General features: G+C 48.6%; 2 protein-coding genes across 3 annotated transcripts; both read left to right on the top strand.

Moving 5' to 3' along the window:
* The first annotated feature begins 713 nt into the window (after positions 1–713).
* On the top strand, positions 714–7,546 carry PIM2 (Pim-2 proto-oncogene, serine/threonine kinase). Its single transcript, XM_053580784.1, has 6 exons — positions 714–1,753; positions 1,881–1,990; positions 2,679–2,729; positions 4,981–5,353; positions 6,202–6,378; positions 6,473–7,546. Exons 1-6 carry the CDS (start codon positions 1,693–1,695, stop codon positions 6,634–6,636), a joined length of 936 nt encoding a protein of 311 aa, XP_053436759.1. The 5' UTR covers positions 714–1,692; the 3' UTR covers positions 6,637–7,546.
* A 116-nt stretch (positions 7,547–7,662) lies between these two features.
* On the top strand, positions 7,663–19,562 carry SLC35A2 (solute carrier family 35 member A2). Of its 2 annotated transcripts, none has more exons than XM_053580783.1 (5): positions 7,663–8,818; positions 10,921–11,103; positions 15,953–16,104; positions 17,829–17,987; positions 19,276–19,562. In XM_053580783.1, exons 1-5 carry the CDS (start codon positions 8,728–8,730, stop codon positions 19,402–19,404), a joined length of 714 nt encoding a protein of 237 aa, XP_053436758.1. In that variant the 5' UTR covers positions 7,663–8,727; the 3' UTR covers positions 19,405–19,562. The 2 variants fall into 2 exon arrangements, with proteins under 2 accessions (XP_053436758.1, XP_053436757.1); XM_053580782.1 differs by having other exon boundaries at positions 17,239–17,987.
* The last annotated feature ends 35 nt before the right edge of the window (positions 19,563–19,597 follow it).

Below are 19,597 nucleotides of genomic sequence, written 5' to 3'. Positions count from 1 at the left end.
CATGTCTGCGTGGGTCTGTCTGTGACAGTGCATCTGTGGTTTTTCTGTCTGATGAGGTGGAGGTCCGTTTGTATTTCTATGAGATTTTGGGTAGCTATTTCCAGATAGTTTGTTTCATTGATAAGGCTGCATGTCTGATGGTGTATGTGAGTAGGTCTCTTCATGACTACTTTTGTGACACTGCCTGTGTGGCTCAGTCATACTAGTACATGTCTGCCTTTGAGCAGTGCATGTGTGTCTCTGGAGCATCTGTGTATCTCCCTGTAACAGACTCTGCATCTCATTTCTGGGACAGTATAAGTCTTTGTGACAGTACATGTCTGATTGTGCCAGTATGTTTGTGACAAGTTCTGTCAGTGTGTCTTGACAGGACATTTCTGTGAGTACACGGCAATGTAGCTCTCCCAGTCTCTGGAGTGCCTGTTTTTCTGTAATAGTATCTATGGATGTCAGTTCTGGGACATACCTATTTTTCTGATAGTGTGCTACCTGAACAGTATATGTCAGTCTCTGTGTGATAGTGCATGTGTATCTAGGACAAGTTTCCATCAATGTGTCTGATGTTATGTGTGTATTATCTCATGACATTTTTGTTATCTTTGGAGTGCATTTTTGTCTTTCTGGGGTTATCCAGTTATTTATGTTTGTATATGTGGGTGTTTTATTGCTTCCAGCAACATCTACCATGTCTAAGTCCCTGTCTCACCAAGAAGTGCAGCCCCAAGCTACCACCACCCTGGCTCACTCCCCACCCACTCCACCACCCCTCCAACTCCCCTTGTTGATTCTAGACCTGTGGACTGGGCCCAAGGCTAAGTCTAACTAGTCTGTCTTGGTTGAGGGCTCCAAAAACACCCTGTAGGCAGCCTGTTTCAAGCGTGCCTTTACCTGGGCATCCCCCCCAAGCCCCACGATGTGGCCATGGTCAGGGGTTACCCCTCCCTGGCTACTGGACAGATTATTCTATAGCCTTGACTTTAGTTTCAGAATGAAGGCTGCCAGTGGCCTGGAAGACTCCAGTGAAGGATGAGAAATACCCTTGCGGACAGGGTCCTGGATAGCCATGGGCTCGAATTCTTAGAAGCCAGGCCTGGCGCTATCTCTACAATAATCTCAAGGCAAAGGCGGCAAACCAACTTCCTAGGAAAGGAGGCTGCGCAGTTGTTTTTCAAGTGTACATACACACACCACCACTACCACCACTAACAACCCAGCACAACAACCAAAACAAACGAGGTTGCTGCAGAGGGATACCCAGAAAAGCTTTCCTCTTCATGTGAGCCCCACCTCGTGCCCCCTCATTTACATTTAGGCACCTCCTCCTCGGAAGAACCGGGCGTGTATTTGCATAAGGGGGCACTTGAAGCGTTGAGGGTGGTATGTAAATAAGGACTGGCTCCGATTGGCTGGGGTACAGCAGGTGCCGCGTCCCGATTGATCAAAGCCAGATGGGCGGGGCTGTCGCCCAGGGTGACTCTCCCGGGAGGCGCGTGCCCCGGCTCAGTAGCGTTTGGGCTGGCGCGCGCAGCGAATCTTAAGCTTGCGCTGTCTGAGGGCGCTTCTGGGCCACCAGTTTCCCTGCCTTCCACCCTGGCGCCCCCCAGCCCTGGCTCCCCAGCCGCTCTGCCCCGGGCGTCCACGCCCTGCGGGCTCAGCGGGTTCAGCGGGCTCAATCTGCGCAGCGCCTCCTCCATGTTGACCAAGCCTCTGCAGGGGCCTTCTGCGCCCCCCGTGACCCTCACGTCGCCTCCAGGTGAGCGCAGCCTTACCAACTGCGACCAAGTGGGGTGGGCTGGAAGGTGGGTGTCGGCGCGGGGGGAGGGAGTTGCGGCCAGGCTCAGTACGCCGCCACCCTGACTTCCTCGCCTCCGCCTGCGTAGGAGGCAAGGATCGGGAAGCGTTCGAGGCCGAGTACCGACTCGGCCCCCTCCTGGGTAAGGGGGGCTTTGGAACCGTCTTCGCGGGACACCGCGTCACAGACCGACTCCAGGTATCCACCACGAGGGTCTTGGGAGGGGTTAAGTGTGTGTGGCGGGGGTCCTCGGGCTAGGATGCTGGTTCACCGGGCAGTGAGCCTGCAATGTGTGTAGTACGGTCATAAGGAGCAGAATCCGGGTTGTTAGGGGTGTGTGTGCGTGGCGTGTGGCGGTTCAGGTAGTGGGGGGGGGTTGGCTTTCATGGCCGGTATTCTGGAGGTACAGGGAGTTAAACTGTGAAGTGGAGGCCAAGGGAACTGTAGACCCCAGGATCCAGGGGATACGTGTGTGTGTCTGTGTATGTGAAGGTGGGGACCTAGATCTAAGGAGATTTTTAGAGGTAGGTGTCCAGTTTGATGTCGTGAGGACCAGGACCCTGGTACAGAGTTCAGGTGTCCTGGAGCTAAATAGGAAAATTGAGTGCTTTTGAGGTATCAGGAAATCTATAACTATGGACTTGGGGTGAGGGGTCCTGATGGCCTGAGAAGGGAGAGCCCAACAAGGGCAAAGGATGGTAAGAGAGGTAAACTTGGTTCTGGGGACTTAGGAGAGCAGGGGAGGTTTGGCTCATGGGTTGTAGGGTAGTGTGGTTGGGGACCAGAAAAGCTGGAATGCTGACTGATGGAGGGGTACTAGAGGTGGGCAGAAAGTAGACTGGGAGGAGTCTGGAGGGTCACCCCCTACCCCGGCCCTCTTCTCCAGGTGGCCATAAAAGTGATTCCCCGTAATCGTGTGCTGGGATGGTCCCCCTTGGTAAGTATCTTTGGATCCCTTCCTGACCTATCTATCCATCATTGACGGTGAATACGCTCCCTTGCTTTTCCAGTAAATGTGTGACTCCCTGGGCCCTGTATAACAGAACGCTCCTACCAGCCCATGTTTATTCCCTTGGAGTAACACAATTCTGATTCACCCCCATTCCCCCTAGAGCCCTAGTTTCTCTTTTCTAACTCTGCTTTCTTATCCTCCTTCCAAACCCTGCTTTGGGGACTACCCGCAGGGCATGCTGGTGGGGAAAGAAGGGCAGAGGTCACTGGTTGCCATGGTGATGGTGGCTGCTTCTCTCCTGCAGTTAAAGCGCTAACGGACATCAGGGCGGGTCTGGGCAAGTTGTAGAGTTGGGAGCGCCCTCTGGCGGGTCCATGGAAAACTGCGTCTGCGCAGGCCGTGGGACCCAGAGGAGAGGGTGCGCCTGCGCAGTATTGAATTTTTGCGTCTCCGTGAGAAAACCTGTCTGCGGCTGTGCAAGTCAGCGGCCTGGCCAGGAGAGGGCCCCACCTCAAGCAGTAAGGGTGTTTCTGGCCGGCAGTGAGCCTGCGCCAGGCTTCTAGAGTCATGAGAGGGGGCTTTTGTGTCAGGAACATTTGCGCCTTTTACTGAGCAGTTCTAGGTGCCTGGTGACAGTGACAAAATATCACATGATAACAGTTTGTGCCAGTCTTTTGATTAATCACACTCACCTGTTTACCAAATGTATACTGAGCAAAAGCTATGTGTCAGGCACAATTACAGGCCTTTGGCAAGATGCTATACGATATTTATTTATTTATTTTTGTAGAGACAGTCTCACTGTACCGCCCTCGGTAGAGTGCCGTGGCGTCACACGGCTCACAGCAACCTCTAACTCTTGGGCTTACGCGGTTCTCTTGCCTCAGCCTCCCGAGTAGCTGGGACTACAGGCGCCCACCACAACGCCTGGCTATTATTTTTTGTTGTTGTTGCAGTTTGTCCGGGGCTGGGTTTGAACCCGCCACCGTCGGCATATGGGGCCGGCGCCCTACTCACTGAGCCACAGGCGCCGCCCGCTATACGATATTTATTAAGAACTGATTTTGTGCTAAGTCCTTTTCTACTAATATGCCTTCATTTAGTTAACATTGAGCCCTACCCTGTTACCAGGCATTATTCTTTTTTTTTTTTTATTTTTTTGTTTGTTTGTTTTTTTGGCCAGGGCTGGGTTTGAACCCACCACCTCTGGCATATGGGACCGGCACCCTACCCCTTGAGCCACAGGCGCCACCCAACCAGGCATTATTCTAATGCTTGAGATAATGTCAGTGAACAACAAACTATTAAACAGCAATGGTGTTTATTGAGTGCTAACTCCTTGTCAGATCCTATACTAGAGTGCCTTCATCTGTTTAACAAACATTTATTGAGCACCTGTGTGTAAGATACTGTTGTAATCTCTTAGAAAATGTCAGTGAACAAAACAAAATGTTACAGAATAGAGTTGCTTCTGCCAAAGGTCTTTTGTTAACTCCTTTCATGGCTTAGCACTTGTAGCTCAGTGGCTGGGGCACCAGCCACATACACCAGAGATGGCGGGTTCAAATCTAGCCCAGGCCTGCCAAACAACACAACTACAACAACAACAAAAAAAGTAGCCAGGTGTTGTAGCAGGCGCCTGTAGTCCCAGCTACTTTGGAGACTGAGGCAAGAGAATCACTTAAGTCTAAGAGTTTGAGGTTGCTGTGAGCTGTGCCACTATGGCACTCTACTGAGGGCGACACAGTAAGACTGTCTCAAAAAAGAAAAAAGGCTTGGTGCCTGTAGCTCAAGTGGCTATGGCACCAGCCACATACACCAGAGCTAGCAGGTTCGAATCCAGCCCAGGCATGCCAAACAACAATGACAACTACAACCAAAAAAATAGCCGGGCATTGTGGCAGGTGCCTGTAATCCCAGCTACTTGGGAGGCTGAGGCAGGAGAATCGCTTAAGCCCAGGAGTTCGAGGTTGTTGGGAGCTGTGATGCCAGAGCACTCTATCCAGGGCAACAACTTGAGGTTCTGTCTCAAAAAAAAAACAAAAAAAAAACTTCATTTATTCAAATATTTACTGATCCCCTACTACATGCCATATGTGTGTAGGCTCTTGATTCAAACCACCCTATCAATTGCTGTTTAAGCCCTTAAAACAAACAGGTGAGTGGCGGGCCTCAGCTGCTGGCCTGACATCTACCTTCTCTTTTTTTTTTTCCCTGCTTCTCATCCCACTTACAGTCAGAGTCAGTGAGTTGCCCACTGGAAGTAGCACTGCTATGGAAGGTGGGTGAAGGCGGTGGGCACCCTGGTGTTATCCGCCTGCTTGATTGGTTTGAGACACAAGAGGGCTTCATGCTAGTCCTCGAGCGGCCTTTGCCTGCCCAGGATCTCTTTGACTACATCACAGAGAAAGGCCCACTGGGTGAAGGCCGAAGCCGCTGCTTCTTTGGCCAGGTAGTGGCAGCTGTCCAACACTGCCATGCCCGTGGAGTTGTCCATCGTGATATCAAGGATGAGAACATTCTGATAGACCTCCGCCGGGGCTGTGTCAAACTCCTTGATTTTGGTTCAGGTGCCCTACTTCATGATGAACCTTATACTGACTTTGATGGTAAGGTTTCCCTAAATCTTGTGGGGGAGGGGGGATTGCCTTTTGACTTCCATTGGTAGTGAGGTGTCTGTATTGATAACGTAATACTGGGGATTCTTGGCCTTGGCCTTGCCCTCTGATAAAGTTCATCTGACAGCACCCTAACCTTGTTTTGCTGTCCTGTTTTGGTAAGCCAGTCCTAACTGTTAAGTCCTTTTATTCTGATGTGAGGACTCTGCTGTTATTATATTGCTTCCCTTTTTCTGCTGGTGGGACCTGGCTATTATATTTAAAGATATTATTCATCCAGGCACTGTGACTCACACGTGTTGTAATCCTAGCATTCTTCAGCTTAGGATTTCAAGACCAGCCTGAACAAGAGCCAGACCCCATCTTTACTAAAAAATAGAAAAGAGAAAAACTAGACTGGGCACAGTGGCTCACTCCTATAATCCTAGCACTTTGAGAGGCTGAGGCAGGTGGATCACTTGAGCTTAGGAGTGTGAAACCAGCCTGAGCAAGAGCTAAGCCCCCCACCTCTCTAAAAAATAGCCTGGCATTGTGGCAGGGACCTATAAGTCCCAGCTACTTGGGAGGCTGAGGCAAGAAGATCTCTTGAGCCCAAGAGACTGAGGTTGCTGTGAGCTATGATGCCATTGACACTCTAGTACCTAGGGCATCAAAGTGAGACTCTGTCTCAAAATTAATGTCAAATAAGATAAAATAAATAGCTATTATCCTAGTTAGGGTACCCTGCTCTTTTAGTGAGTGCCTTTAACTATATTGAGAGGACCTACTTCCTGGGGAACATGGGGGTAGGAAAAGAGTATTATCAGAGTGGTGTATGTAACCCTTGGCTTTGTGTGCAGGGACAAGGGTGTATAGCCCTCCGGAATGGATCTCTCGACACCAGTACCATGCACTCCCAGCTACTGTATGGTCACTGGGTATCCTCCTTTATGACATGGTGTGTGGGGACATTCCCTTCGAGAGGGACCAGGAGATTCTGGATGCTGAGCTTCACTTCCCTGCCCATGTTTCCCCAGGTGAGACCCTCACCAACACCCAGCCCAGAAGATTCCATCCCTCCCAGGGATCCCCTACTAACGGCTAATCTTCCCTGTGCTTCTTGACCCACAGACTGCTGTGCCCTAATCCGCCGGTGCCTGGCCCCCAAACCCTCTTCCAGGCCCTCACTGGAAGAGATCCTGCTGGACCCCTGGATGCAAACACCAGCTGAGGAAGCACCCCTCAACACCCCCAAGGGAAGCCCCACCCCTTTGACCTGGTCTCTGCTGCCCTAAGACTGGCCAAGACCCCACTGGTCAGAATAGCCGTCCCATGGCCATGCTACAGGGATAGATGGACATTTGTTGACTTGGTTTTACAGGTCATTTCCAGTATTACTAAGGTCAGGGATTGGGGATCAGGGGTCAGAAGATAATATAAGCCAAGTCTGCCCAGTCCCCATCCCAATTCTGTGAAGGACCCTTCCTCCTAGAACCAGTGATTCCTTATTCTAGGCTGAGGGAGGACTTCTTTGTTTCTCATTTTGCTAAGGATGTTTATTTGGGCAAAGTTAGTTCCATTCTGAGCCGTGGGACTCTTATTCTGATAACTTGTCACCCCTGCACTGGCATCTCCTACTATCACCACACAAACTTAGTTCACATGCTCTTATTTGGGCAAGGGTGCTTTCCTTTCAATACCCCAGTAGTTATTTTAGCAATGGGACCATTTCCCCTAGCCTAGGGTCCCATCTTGGGTCAAGCTGTTTGCCTACCTCAGCCCAGTATTGCTTATTCTGGGAGAGGTAATGCCCTGTTGTCATCCCAGGGCTCTTTTTTTGGTGAGGGGATCCTACTCTGTTATCCCAAGTGCTCTTATTCTGGTGAGAAGAACCTTCCTTGATTTGGGAAGGAATGGGAGATGGACACCACCGGACACCACCAGAGACTAGGATGGGATGGATGGGTTTTGGGGGGATGGGCTAGGGGAAAAGTCTTACTGTGTGTTCTCCTGGGTCCCCTCCCCAACTTGTGGATTCTTGGTGCCTCCTCCTGAGCCAGTATTGTCCAACTGCTAAAGTATAAATACTTATGTATTAGGAGGAGGTGATCTACAAGTGTGCCCTCTTCTCCCTTGTCCCCCTGCCTGGATTATTTAAAGCCATGTGTGGAAACCCACTATTTAATAAAAGTAATAGAATCAGAAGTGACTGGCCATTTGTAGATGGGGGAGGCATTTGTGGATCGTCTACCATATGTTGAGCCAAGAAGGACATTTTACCTCTCCTTTGCCCTTGGGCCATCCTAAAGCGCTTTTATGGGTTCTTTTGAAGCTGGACCACAAAAACTTGATTTCCCTCCCAGATCTTCCTACAGCATCCAATAACTGCAGAAGGTGGTATTGTAGACATTAAAGCATCAGCAATCAAAGATAGCTCAGAAGTTTAAAAAAAAAAACCTATCTGTCCAACCCCAGGGTGAGGAAGAAATCCCGTTGGAGGAGAAAAGCCCTTTGGAGCACGTATGAGGTTTGGGCAGGGGCTGAGAGCTGAGGGCAATCTTTTAGTCCTTTTCTAATGTTCAGGATGTAGTCTGTTTTGCCCTGCTTTTGACCCTCTTCTCCGTTACATATGCATGTCTTCAACCTTCAACTGCTTTACCCTAGTCTGTCTTGACCTCTGAAGTCCCCATCTTGCCCCCATTTTCAAACTCTAGTTAAACCTATAAGCCTATCACCTACCTCATTTGTTGTTCATTCTTCGTGGTGGCTCATTTGTCCTCCCTTCTCTGCCTCAGCTATCCTTTGCCTTTTCACTTGCTCATCCTCACCTAACCGCTTTGGCTAGCTTATTTGCCTGATCCTAGCCTCTGTTAACCTGCTGCTTCACCCACAACTCCCTCACGGGTCTCATCTCAGGTCTCTTGTCCCTTCGGAGACGCCCATAGGCTCTCCAGGGGGCGAGGCCTCTCTGGGCTAGGGCAAAGAGGAACTAGGAGGCTTAGGAGTTTCTGATGCGGAAAAGGACATGCTGTCTGAAGGGTGTCAATAAAACCGAGACAAGGAGTAGCTGAACCAGCGGGGTTAGGAGACTGGGAAAGCGGTAATCAATGAAGCGGATGGACGGCAGAGTGAGGGCGGGTCTAGTAGCAGGAATAGACCAATGAGTGCTCTGTAAAGATACCGAGAGGCTGAGCCGGCCGAGTTCCAGGTTTCCCGGTCCAACAGAATTTGGGAATCCCGAGGCCACTGCTTGAGACTCGGCTTTTATGAGCGGACGAGGAACTACAGCAACCTAGTTCACACCCCACCCCGAAGCCCGGAAGCGGAAGTGACGGACACGGAAGTGCCCTGCTGTTGCCGAGGGGACGGGCCGTGTAGATGCCAACATGGCAGCGGTTGGGGCTGGAGGCTCCAGCGCGGCGTCCGGGTCAGGGGCGGTCTCTGCGGGGGCATTGGAACCTGGGACTGCAAGTGCGGGTGAGACAGCCAGTGGTCGAACAGTCAGCAGCGGGCCGGAGGTCGGGAACATTCCTCACTGAAGTGAGAGGAAGCATCCCGGCGCGCGCGTGTGTGTGTTGTGTGTTTGTAGGAGAAGGGAGGACGGAATGAACCATGTTGAGTGTGTTGTGGGGCGGGGAAGAGATCTTTCTGAGGGTGATTGGGAGGGAGGTCCTTCCGCATATGGAAAGAAGAGACCATTGTCAGTGTGGAAGATACTTCCTTTGGGGGAAGCTAAGACCACAGAGATCGTTCTGAGTATGTGGGTTCCTTCATTACTGAAGGGAGAGACCATTTTGAGGGTGTGGGAGTTCTTCCTTATAGAAGGGAGAGACTGTTCTGAGGGTGATGGTTCCTTCCTTATAAAGGGATGGGGACTATTGTGAGTGAGTAAGGGTGGGGCGGGTCCTTCCTTATGACTAGAAAAGGTCCATTTTGAGAATGAGGGGGTCCTTCATTGTATGGGGACAAGATCATTTTGGAGGGTCCCTTCCTAATGGAGATAGAGTTCATTGTATGTTGGGGTGGGAGGGCTGGTCCTTACACGATGAAGAAAGAATGTTCTGAGGCTGCCAGGTCCTTCCTTATAGCAGAGAGTTCATTGTGAGTGTGGTAGAACAAAGAATAATTCTTTGGCTGGGGAAGGGGTTGTGCATTGATGGGAGGACAGACCATGTGAAGTATGAGAAATATTTCCTTTATTGTTGAGGGATGCAGACCGTCACTTAGGGTGACCATTCATTATATGAGGTTTAATCCCTTGGGCGATGGAGGATATTATTTCTTATATTTGTCAGACCATTCTGGGTCAGAAGGAATCAGTTGTCATAGGAGAGAGGGGTTGAAAGACCATTCTTAGTGTGGGAAGGATCATTCCATATGGGATGTAGACCATTCTGAGTGTGAGGGAATGTAATCACTTCTTGGATGGGAGCAAAACCATTCCTTAGGGAATGGACATACCTTGTACAGTGGTCTCATTCCTTGTATTGGTGTATTAGTCTTTATGTGGGACAGTCCCTCATTAATGGGAACATCATTTCATATAAATCCTCAATTTGTTCATCCATAAAATGGGAATCTTCATTTTTTTTTTTGTGGTAGAAACAGAGTCTCACTTTATCACCCTGGATAGAGTGCTGTGGTGTCACAGCTCACAGCAACCTCCATCTCCTGGGCTTAGGCAATTCTCTTGCCTCAGCCTCTCGAGTAGCTGGGACTATCAGGCGCCCGCCACAACGCCTGTCTATTTTTTTTGTTGCAGTTTGGCCAGGGCCAGGTTCAAACCTGCCACCGTAGGTATATGGGGCCTGTGCCCTTCATAGTTCATTTGGAGATCAGAGTGGTATGAGGAGTCTGTGGAGGTAATTCATATAAATCACTTAGCCCAGTGATAGGCACACAGTAAGCACTCAGTAAATATCAAGAATGTAGTTGTGGTATTCTGCCTGGGGAAGAGTTGCTTCTCAGTCAGGGGAGGAAGAAAGGCAGCGCAGACGCGTGTCCAGGGCCTGCCCTAGCCATTTCCTGACACTGTGGCAAGAATTCCAGGTATGGGGCTGGCGCCTGTGGCTCAAGTGGCTAAGATGCCAGCCACATACATCTGAGCTGGCAGGTTCAAATCCAGCCCAGGCCCACCAAACAACAATGATGGCTATAACCAAAAAAAATAGCCAGGCATTGTGGCAGGTGCCTGTAGTCCCAGCTACTTGAGAGGCAGAGACAGGAGAATCGCTTGAGCCCAGGAGTTGGAGGTTGCTGTGAGCTGTGATGCCATGGCACTCTACCCAGGGCGACAGCTTGAGGCTCTGTCTCAAAAAAAAAAAAAAAAAAAGAGAATTCTAGGTATGGGATGGTCAGGGTGGAGCCCACTTGTCCCTTTCTGGCTCTTCCTGCTTGTGACTGAGCCAGTGAGAACAGGTGTGGATCAGACTTTCAGTCAGAGCAGGCAAGCAGAGGAAGGAAGTGGCAGTGGCTAGGAGAATCCTGGTTGAGAGAGGAGAGTGGTTGGGTGGTTGTGTGGCTGTGTCCCAGCAGCTTCTGATTTCCTCATTCCCCCTTGCCCTTCCTGTTCTCCACAGCTCATCGGCGCCTCAAGTACATATCCCTAGCTGTGCTGGTGGTCCAGAATGCCTCTCTCATCCTCAGCATCCGCTACGCCCGCACACTGCCTGGGGACCGTTTCTTTGCCACCACCGCTGTGGTCATGGCCGAAGTGCTCAAAGGCCTCACCTGCCTACTCTTGCTGTTTGCACAGAAGAGAGGTATGAGACTGGGAGGGGGCTACACCTGGAATTGGTGGGGAGACTCCCTGTGTGTGTGTGTGTGTGTGTGTGTGTATGTCTGTCTGTCTGTCTCTACATGGAGGATCTGCTGCCCGGAGAGCGTCTCTGTGTCTGTGATCCTGCCTGAGAAGTATGTAAGTGCAGCTAACCTTATCCTTCCAGCTTTGAGTAGCTGCATCTATACTTTTATAGCCCTAACACTCTAGGCGCTGTCTGTGCCCATAAATTAGTATGGGATATTTATGTAGTGATTTATTTATTTACCTTTAACTTTTTATTATGGAGACTTACAAACATATACAAAAATAGGAAAAAATAATAAAATAGTAAAATATCCATGTACCTATCCCCTAGGGTTAGCAATTAACAATTCATGGCCACTTTGCCATTAAACAGCATCAATGATTATCCACTCACTGTCAATCTATATGTCTGCCTACAGACCTACTCCACCTTGTGAAGTAAACTCACATGAAGTAATTACTGTTTTGAAGTAAATCCCCCTTCATTATCTTTTTTTTTTTTTTTTTTTTTTTTTTGTTGGTGGGAGAACAGTGTCTTACTCTTTGCACTGGCTGGAATACAATGGTATCATCATAGCTAACCGCAGCCTCAAAGTCCTGGGCCCAGATGATCCTCTTGCCTCAGCTTCCTGAGTAGCTGGGACTATAGGCTTGTGCCACCATGCCTGGCTGATTTTTCTCTTTTTTTGTAGAGACATGGGGTCTTGTTCTCACTGAGGCTGGTCTCAGAACTCCTGAGCTGAAGCAGTCTTCCTGCCTCAGCCTCCCAAAGTACTAGGATTATAGGTATGAACCACTGAGCTGTTCCCTCCCCCATATTGTCTTGATACATTTTTTTTTTTTGTGGCCAGGGCTGGGTTTGAACCCACCACCTCCAGCATATGAGACCGGCGCCCTACTCCTTTGAGCCACAGGCGCCACCTTGGTACATTTTTTTTTTTTTTTGGTTGCAGTTTGGCTGGGGCCAGTTTTGAACCCAACACCCTTGGTATATTGGGCCGGCGCCCAACTCACTGAGCCACAGGTGCCACTGGTACATATTTTTGAAAAATAAGTACAATACTTAAGAATCATACATCAAAAAATTAATAATTCAAAAAAATTAATAATTAAATATCTAGTGCCCAAATTTAAAATTTATAATGATTTCTTAACTGTCATAAGAGTTTTAAAAAATGTGTCCATAGGGGCCAGACACAGTGGCTCACACCTGTAATCTTAGCACTTTGGGAGGCCGAGGCGGGCGGATTGCCTGAGGTCACAGGTTCCAGACCAGCCTGAGCCAGAGTGAGACCCTGTCTCTAAAAATAGCTGGGCATTGTGGCCAATGCTTGTAGTCCCAACTACTTGAGATGCTGAGGCAAAAGAATGGCTTGAGCCCATGAGTCTGAGGTTGCTGTGAACTATGATGCCATGGCACTCTACCCAGGGGTGACAAAGTGAAACTCTGTCTCAAAGAAAAAAAAAAAAAAAGCGTCCGTATATGATCAGTGTTTTGTAATTGGTTGATGTCTCCTAAATCTGTTAATCTCTAGGTTCCCTTCTGATTTTTTATTCTCTATGCAATTAATTTGTTGAAGCAAGTCATTTGTCTTGTAGACTTTATATAGTCTGGATTTTGCTGATTGCCCCCTTGTGGTATAATATAACATTCTTCTGTCCTATACATTTCCTGTAAATTAGGAGTTGGATTTATCTGTTAATTTAAACATCTCCCCCAGAGGCCTTCTAATTGAAATGTTGGGCAGGGTGGCGCTTGTGGCTCAGTGAGTAGGGCGCCGGCCCCATATACCGAGGGTGGCGGGTTCAAACCCAGCCCCGGCCGAACTGTAACAAAAAAATAGCTGGGCATTGTGGTGGGCGCCTGTAGTCCCAGCTGCTCGGAAGGCTGAGGCAGGAGAGTCGCGGAAGCCCAAGAGCTGGAGGTTGCTGTGAGTCCTATGATGTCATGGCACTCTACCGAAGGCGGTAAAGTGAGACTCTGTGTCTACAAAAAAAAAAAAAAAATGTTGGACAATTGTTTGTAAAGGCCTTGCATGTGTAAAGGATAGAGATGAATTATGAGAACTGTGCGCTTCTGCCGTAGGTGTTTGCATTGAAGAAAACATTTTTACTTACCCACTTGTTAACTCTGGGTCCCTGGAAGGCAGCAGTAGTTTAGGAACCCTCCAGTGCTTTTCTTAGTGGACCCATAAACAATGTAAGAGTGAACACTTCCTCAGGCCCTGGACTGTGGAGGTGGACATGTTAGTAGTGCAGATATGCATCTTGTCTTCATAGGACTGATGTTTGAGATAGGAATAATAGCTCCAGATTTAATCACAGGCCTTCATCTCTTAGCCATGATTTCAAACCTCTCTCCTCATTTTTCCCCCTTAATTAGTTTGGTGGTAAAACCTACCTGACCTGATATGGAGCTCTTTGTATATTTGTGTTATTTATCTCATTTGTTGTGAATATCCACACAGTTCATTGCTGAAATATGAATGGTACCTAGCTATGGTGTGGCAGCTCCATGTTTTTTTTTTTTTTTTTTTTTTTTGAGGCAGAGTCTCACTATGTTACCCTTGGTAGAGTGCCATGGCATCACAGCTCACAGCAACCTCAAACTCTTAAGCTTAAGCAATTCTCTTGCCTCAGCCTCCGAGTAGCTGGGACTACAGGCACCTGCCATAATGCCTGGCTATTTTTTTGTTGGCATTGTCATTGTTATTTACCAGGTTCGAACTGGCCAGCCTCAGTGTATGTAGCCAGTGCCCTACTCACTGAGCTATGGGCGCTGAGCCAAGCTCCCTCTGTTTTATATAATCTATGGTATATATACCAGGTTACCTTTCTGACCCCTGGATAGAGGTTAGAAACCAGTAATGAGTCTTGGGATTAGTGCCACAAAAGGCAGGGTTTGTAAATGAGCAGCAGCAGGAGTTCCTGGGGTAACTTCATGCAGTGGTTGTGGAGGTTTCCCCTGAGGACTGACACTCAGCTAAGACTTAAAAGATGAACTGCAAAAAAGTGGTATGAATTTCCTTCAATTTAGGTTTTTTCTTTTCACTAGGTTAAAAACAACATGGATCAATGTGCTCCCCCCACAGTGTGTCATGCAGTGAGGGCTGCTTAGTAACAGTGCCCTTAGCTAGGATGGTGTCTTCCAGATGTGTCCTGTGATTCTTGTTGTAACTTTTTTTTTTATTAGTATTAGATCATAGCTTTGTACATTAATGTGATCATGGGGCACCATGCACTGGTTTTATAAACAGTTCGACACAAGGAAATTCTATAAAATAATTGACAAGTGCTCTTCAAAAGTCTCAAGGTCACTAAATTAGGTAAAAAGACTGAGGAGCTTTCACAGATTTAAAAAGATTAAGAAACAGGGTGGTGCCTGTGGCTCAGAGAGTAGGGTGCCGGCCCCATATACTGAGGGTGGTGAGTTCAAACCCAGCCCTGGCCAAACTGCAACAACAACAACAACAAAAATACAAAAATAAATAAACTTCATTAAAAAAAAGATTAAGAAACAGGACCATCGAAGGCAATGTGAAATCTTAGATTAGGTCTAGGAACAGGAAAACAAAACCAAAAAATATTAGTAGAAAAATCATTACAATTCAAATAATATATATTCGTTAACAGCACTAAGCTTACATTCATATCCTGGTTTTGATAACTTCAGTATGTTTATGGAAAATGTAAACATTAGGAGAATCTAGGGGAAAGGTAGAATGCCAAATTATGCTTACAACTTTTTTGTAAGTCTAAAATGTCTAAAAATAAAAAAATTAAATAGTTGTTTTTTAGGTGACAAAAAAAAAAGCGGTATGAGCTTTGCAAAAGTTACATAGGAAATGATTCTCATTTATTCACTGGAATGGTTTCCATCCAGACTTCTGCTTGTTTGTTTTGTAGAGACAGAGTCTCATTTTATCGCCCTCGGTAGAGTGCCGTGGCATCACACAGCTGACAGTAACTTCCAACTCCTGGGCGTAGGTGATTCTCTCGCCTCTGCTTCCCGAGTAGCTGGAACTACAGGCGCCCACCACAATGCCTGGCTATTTTTTTGTTGCAGTTTGGCCAGGGCCGGGTTTGAACCTGCCACCCTTGGTATATGGGGCCGGCACCCTACTCACTGAGCCACAGGCACTGCCCCATCCAGAGTTCTTTTTTTTTTTTTTTTTTTTTTTTTTTTTTTTTTTGTGGTTTTTGGCCGGGGCTGGGTTTGAACCCACCACCTCCGGCATATGGGACCGGCGCCCTACTCACTGAGCCACAGGCGCTGCCATCCAGAGTTCTTAATGGAAATGGACAATCCTGCATTCATCCAAGTGGCAAGGGCTGAGGATGACAGAAAGATGTAGCTGAGGGGGGAGCTGGCCCCAGGCCTCAGGTGCTTCACGGTCCAAAAGTCTAGTCTAAACTTCCCCTCTGTGTGGAGAACATACTTCCACCCCCATTTCTACGGCTTCTACTTCATAAACTCCTACTTAATGATGATTTCAGTGTACACACATATATTGAGTGCTTGCTCTGAGTAGGGCTCTGTGCCAGAGAGTTGTACTCTAAGATGAATGAAATGTAGTCTGACTAGTAGATACGGTGTTAGGATTCTTTTGCAGCCATTAAAAACTGAGTATCAGGCCTACTGGAGACGTGGTTGTACTCTAAGGAAAACTGAGAAAAAAGACTTCATTCCAGCTCTCTGGGAATCAAGAGTAGATGGAGCACAGAAGCCAGGCCTAGTCTCAGCCTTCAGGGGATCCGTGTCTTTGGCAGTCAGTGCTACAAAGGGCTCTCCTCCTACAACCTAGGTAACGTGAAGCACCTGGTTCTCTTCCTCCACGAGGCTGTCCTGGTGCAATACGTGGACACACTGAAGCTCGCAGTGCCCTCTCTCATCTACACCTTGCAGAATAACCTCCAGTATGTTGCCATCTCCAACCTGCCAGCTGCCACTTTCCAGGTGAGCCTCAAGCCCAGCATGGCCCTAGAAGAACTGTCTGGGATATAGGATAGAGTATGAGGGTTGTGGGGTGGGCACAGTTTCCTCATCTGTGATAACTAGGGATGAAAATAGTAATACTGTACCTACTCACTGGGATGCTGGGATGATTAAAAGAACAATACCTGTAAAGAACCCTTGGTTGGTGATAGATAAACTTTAGGCTTATTTAGGCTATTCCCAGAAGCCTAGATTCTGGGGCCAGGCCATCTAGGTTCAAATCTCAGCTTGTCTACTTTCCAGCTGTGTGATTTTGGGTCAAGTCACTTAACTTCTCTGTGCCTTAGTTTTCTCATCTTTAAATGGGAGATTACAATGGTGCCCACTTCATCTGTTGTAGTGAGGATTAAATATACTAATTCACAAAAAGTGCCTTGACACACAGCAGCACATAGTAAGCACTGTGTAAATATTTACTGACTTTATTGTTGTGGTTGTTGATTCTTTTTTTTTTTTTTTTGAGACAGAGTCTCACTTTGTTGCCTTTGGTAGAGTGCTGTGGCATCACAGTTCACAGCAACCTCCAGCTCTTGGGCTTAGGTGATTCTCTTGCCTCAGCCTCCCAAGTAGCTGGGACTACAGGCGCTCGCCACAGTGCCTGGCTATTTTTTTGTTGTTGTTGCAGTTTGTTCAGGGCCGGGTTTGAACCCGCCACCCTCGGTATATGGGCCCGGTGCCCTACTCACTGAGCCACAGATGCCACCCCCTGTTGATTCATTTCTATCAAGACCTCCCTCATCATAAAGGTTACATACTTCCGGGCATTTTATATACATCGGGCATACTTTATAGACAATGAAGGCATGGCTCAGACAGGGCATGTGCTTTGTCCCTGGTCACACAGTCAGGAAATGGGATTGAGATGTAGACTTCCTGGCACAGCCATCCTTCTGTGCACTTTCTGAGAAGGACCTCAGAGCTATTTAGCTGTGGCTCAGCCAGTGGCTAGTGTGGTTGGCTGCTTTTGCTATTATTATTGTCATCTGCACCACCCTGTGTTTCTGTTGTGCGGGGGGACCCACAGTAGGTGCTTCCCCATGCGTACCTGTTGGGGGTTGGGGTCAGCCCTCAGTGCCTTCCACATGCCACTCACAGGTGACGTACCAGCTGAAGATCCTGACCACAGCACTGTTCTCCGTACTCATGCTGAACCGCAGCCTTTCCCGGCTGCAGTGGGCCTCCCTGCTGCTCCTCTTCACTGGTGTCGCCATTGTCCAGGCACAGCAAGCCGGTGGGGGAGGCCCACGGCCACTGGATCAGAACCCTGGGGCAGGCCTAGCAGCTGTTGTGGCCTCCTGTCTCTCCTCGGGCTTCGCAGGTGTCTACTTTGAGAAGATCCTCAAAGGCAGCTCAGGATCCGTGTGGCTGCGCAACCTGCAGCTAGGCCTCTTTGGCACAGCACTAGGCCTGGTGGGGCTCTGGTGGGCTGAGGGCACTTCTGTGGCTCGTCGTGGCTTCTTTTTTGGGTACACACCTGCCGTCTGGGGTGTGGTGCTCAATCAGGCCTTTGGTGGCCTATTGGTGGCTGTCGTTGTCAAGTATGCTGACAACATCCTCAAGGGCTTTGCCACCTCCCTGTCCATTGTGCTGTCCACTGTTGCCTCCATTCGCCTCTTTGGCTTCCATGTGGACCCATTATTTGCCCTTGGCGCTGGGCTTGTCATTGGTGCCGTCTACCTCTACAGCCTTCCCCGAGGTGCAGCCAAAGCCATAGCTTCTGCCTCTGCCTCTGCCTCCATCTCCACCTCTGGGCCCTGTATTCACCAGCAGCCTCCAGGGCAGCCACCACCACTGCAGATGTCTTCCCACCGTGGAGACCTCATCACGGAGCCCTTTCTGCCAAAGTCAGTGCTGGTGAAGTGAGGGCTGGTGGGGTGGGGCAACAGGGAGGGGACTGGGTGGAGGGTGTTGGGCATCTCCAGGACTTAAGTTGCCACTGAGGCCTGACTTCTCTGGACTTGGGGACAGTATTTTCTCCCAGGTCACTGAGACTTTTGGAGGGGGTATGGGACTAGGGCCAGGTATCACATGAACCCTTTCTGGTAGGTTGATGCCCCCTGACCCTGGAAGGGTTTTTAGAGCTGCCTCCTCTGCCTCACTCTAACTTCTTTGGGAACAGGGTTGGGGGTATTGTCATTCAAGGCCTTTTTTGGCTGTCTCCCTGCTGGAGGTGTCCTGTCTCTTGCCTAGGAGAGCCCTTCCCAGCAATCCCTGTACATTTGTCAGGACAGACTGGACAGAAATCCTACAGCTCTTGAGTAATGATAAATGCCCACCTTTGGGGTTATTTCCCATAGTTTGAGGCCTTCTCTCCTCCCTCACCATGACACTAAATCATGTTAGCAATTGGGTCTGTTGTGTGGCCTTGAGGCAGCTTCCCTGACACCAAGACCCTTAGAGAACCTTGAAGATAGGCCTCTTTCAAGTGCTCAGGGAGAGAGAAAGGGGTGAAAGCTGGCTGGTTGGGGTAAGGTACCATAGGGGCCATTTGTTTTTTAGTGGTTTTGGGATTTGGGGTATAATCAGATCATTAATGATCCAGGGTATGGGAAAAGCAAGGAGAGGTCCTTGAAATGGCTAAGTCTCATTGAATTTAAGTCACTGTCAGTTGCTGGATGCAGGGTTATTTTCTGAGACATCCAGAGGAGAAAATAAAATAAAGCTGCCAATCACTTGATGCCCTATTGGCTGTACAAGGCACCCTTACTTCATGAGGGGGTTATATTAGAATTGATGAAATGTGGAACCTGCCCCCTGTGCTCCCCAAAGCTTATTAACCCCTTAACTGTATCCCATGGTAGGGGCTGTGTGTGTGTGCATGGGAGATGCCTGGGTTGTCTTTGCTATATGTAAATAGGGCCACTGGATCTTTATTTTTGATTAATTTGTTCTGATTTTTTGGTTTGTTTTCTAAGGAACTGTAATGAACAAATGTTAGGATACCCAATGCCAAATAAAGACGTTGTATTTATTTAGTCCACGTGTAGCTTTCTGACCCAGGGGACTCGCGGTTACTAACCCCAGAACTACCAGTCTCACTACCATCACCCTTGCTTGCTCAAGAAACCCAAACCCACCTGCCAGCCTACCCCAGTTTTCTGTGTTTTTCTTTCCTCTCCATTCCCACCACAGGTTGCTCACCAAGGTGAAGGGTTCGTAGCTGCTGGGATTGAAGACGTTGGCCTGGCCTCGCTCTCCCTTCTTGCCCTGGCCCAGCTGAGACCAGACACTCTGATCAGTATTAGGGGTAGGAAGAGGTAGTCACTGAACTCCCTGTCCCCCCACCCCACTTGACCCCACCGCACCCCACCCTACCCAGGGCTAACATAACTACATCCTCTCTAGTAATGACCTCAGCCCTTAGCCCCTACTACTCCCAAACAATTTCTTAGGTGAGTTTTTGCAAATAAAATGTGTTGCATTATGCTGGCTTGGAAACCCTCGAAAGAATGAG

The sequence above is a fragment of the Nycticebus coucang genome, chromosome X (assembly GCF_027406575.1).
Source record: "Nycticebus coucang isolate mNycCou1 chromosome X, mNycCou1.pri, whole genome shotgun sequence".
In the NCBI taxonomy this organism is placed as follows: Eukaryota; Metazoa; Chordata; class Mammalia; order Primates; family Lorisidae; genus Nycticebus; species Nycticebus coucang.
Note: the sequence above shows the minus strand (reverse complement) of the source record. Positions and strands in the feature narration are given on the sequence as shown.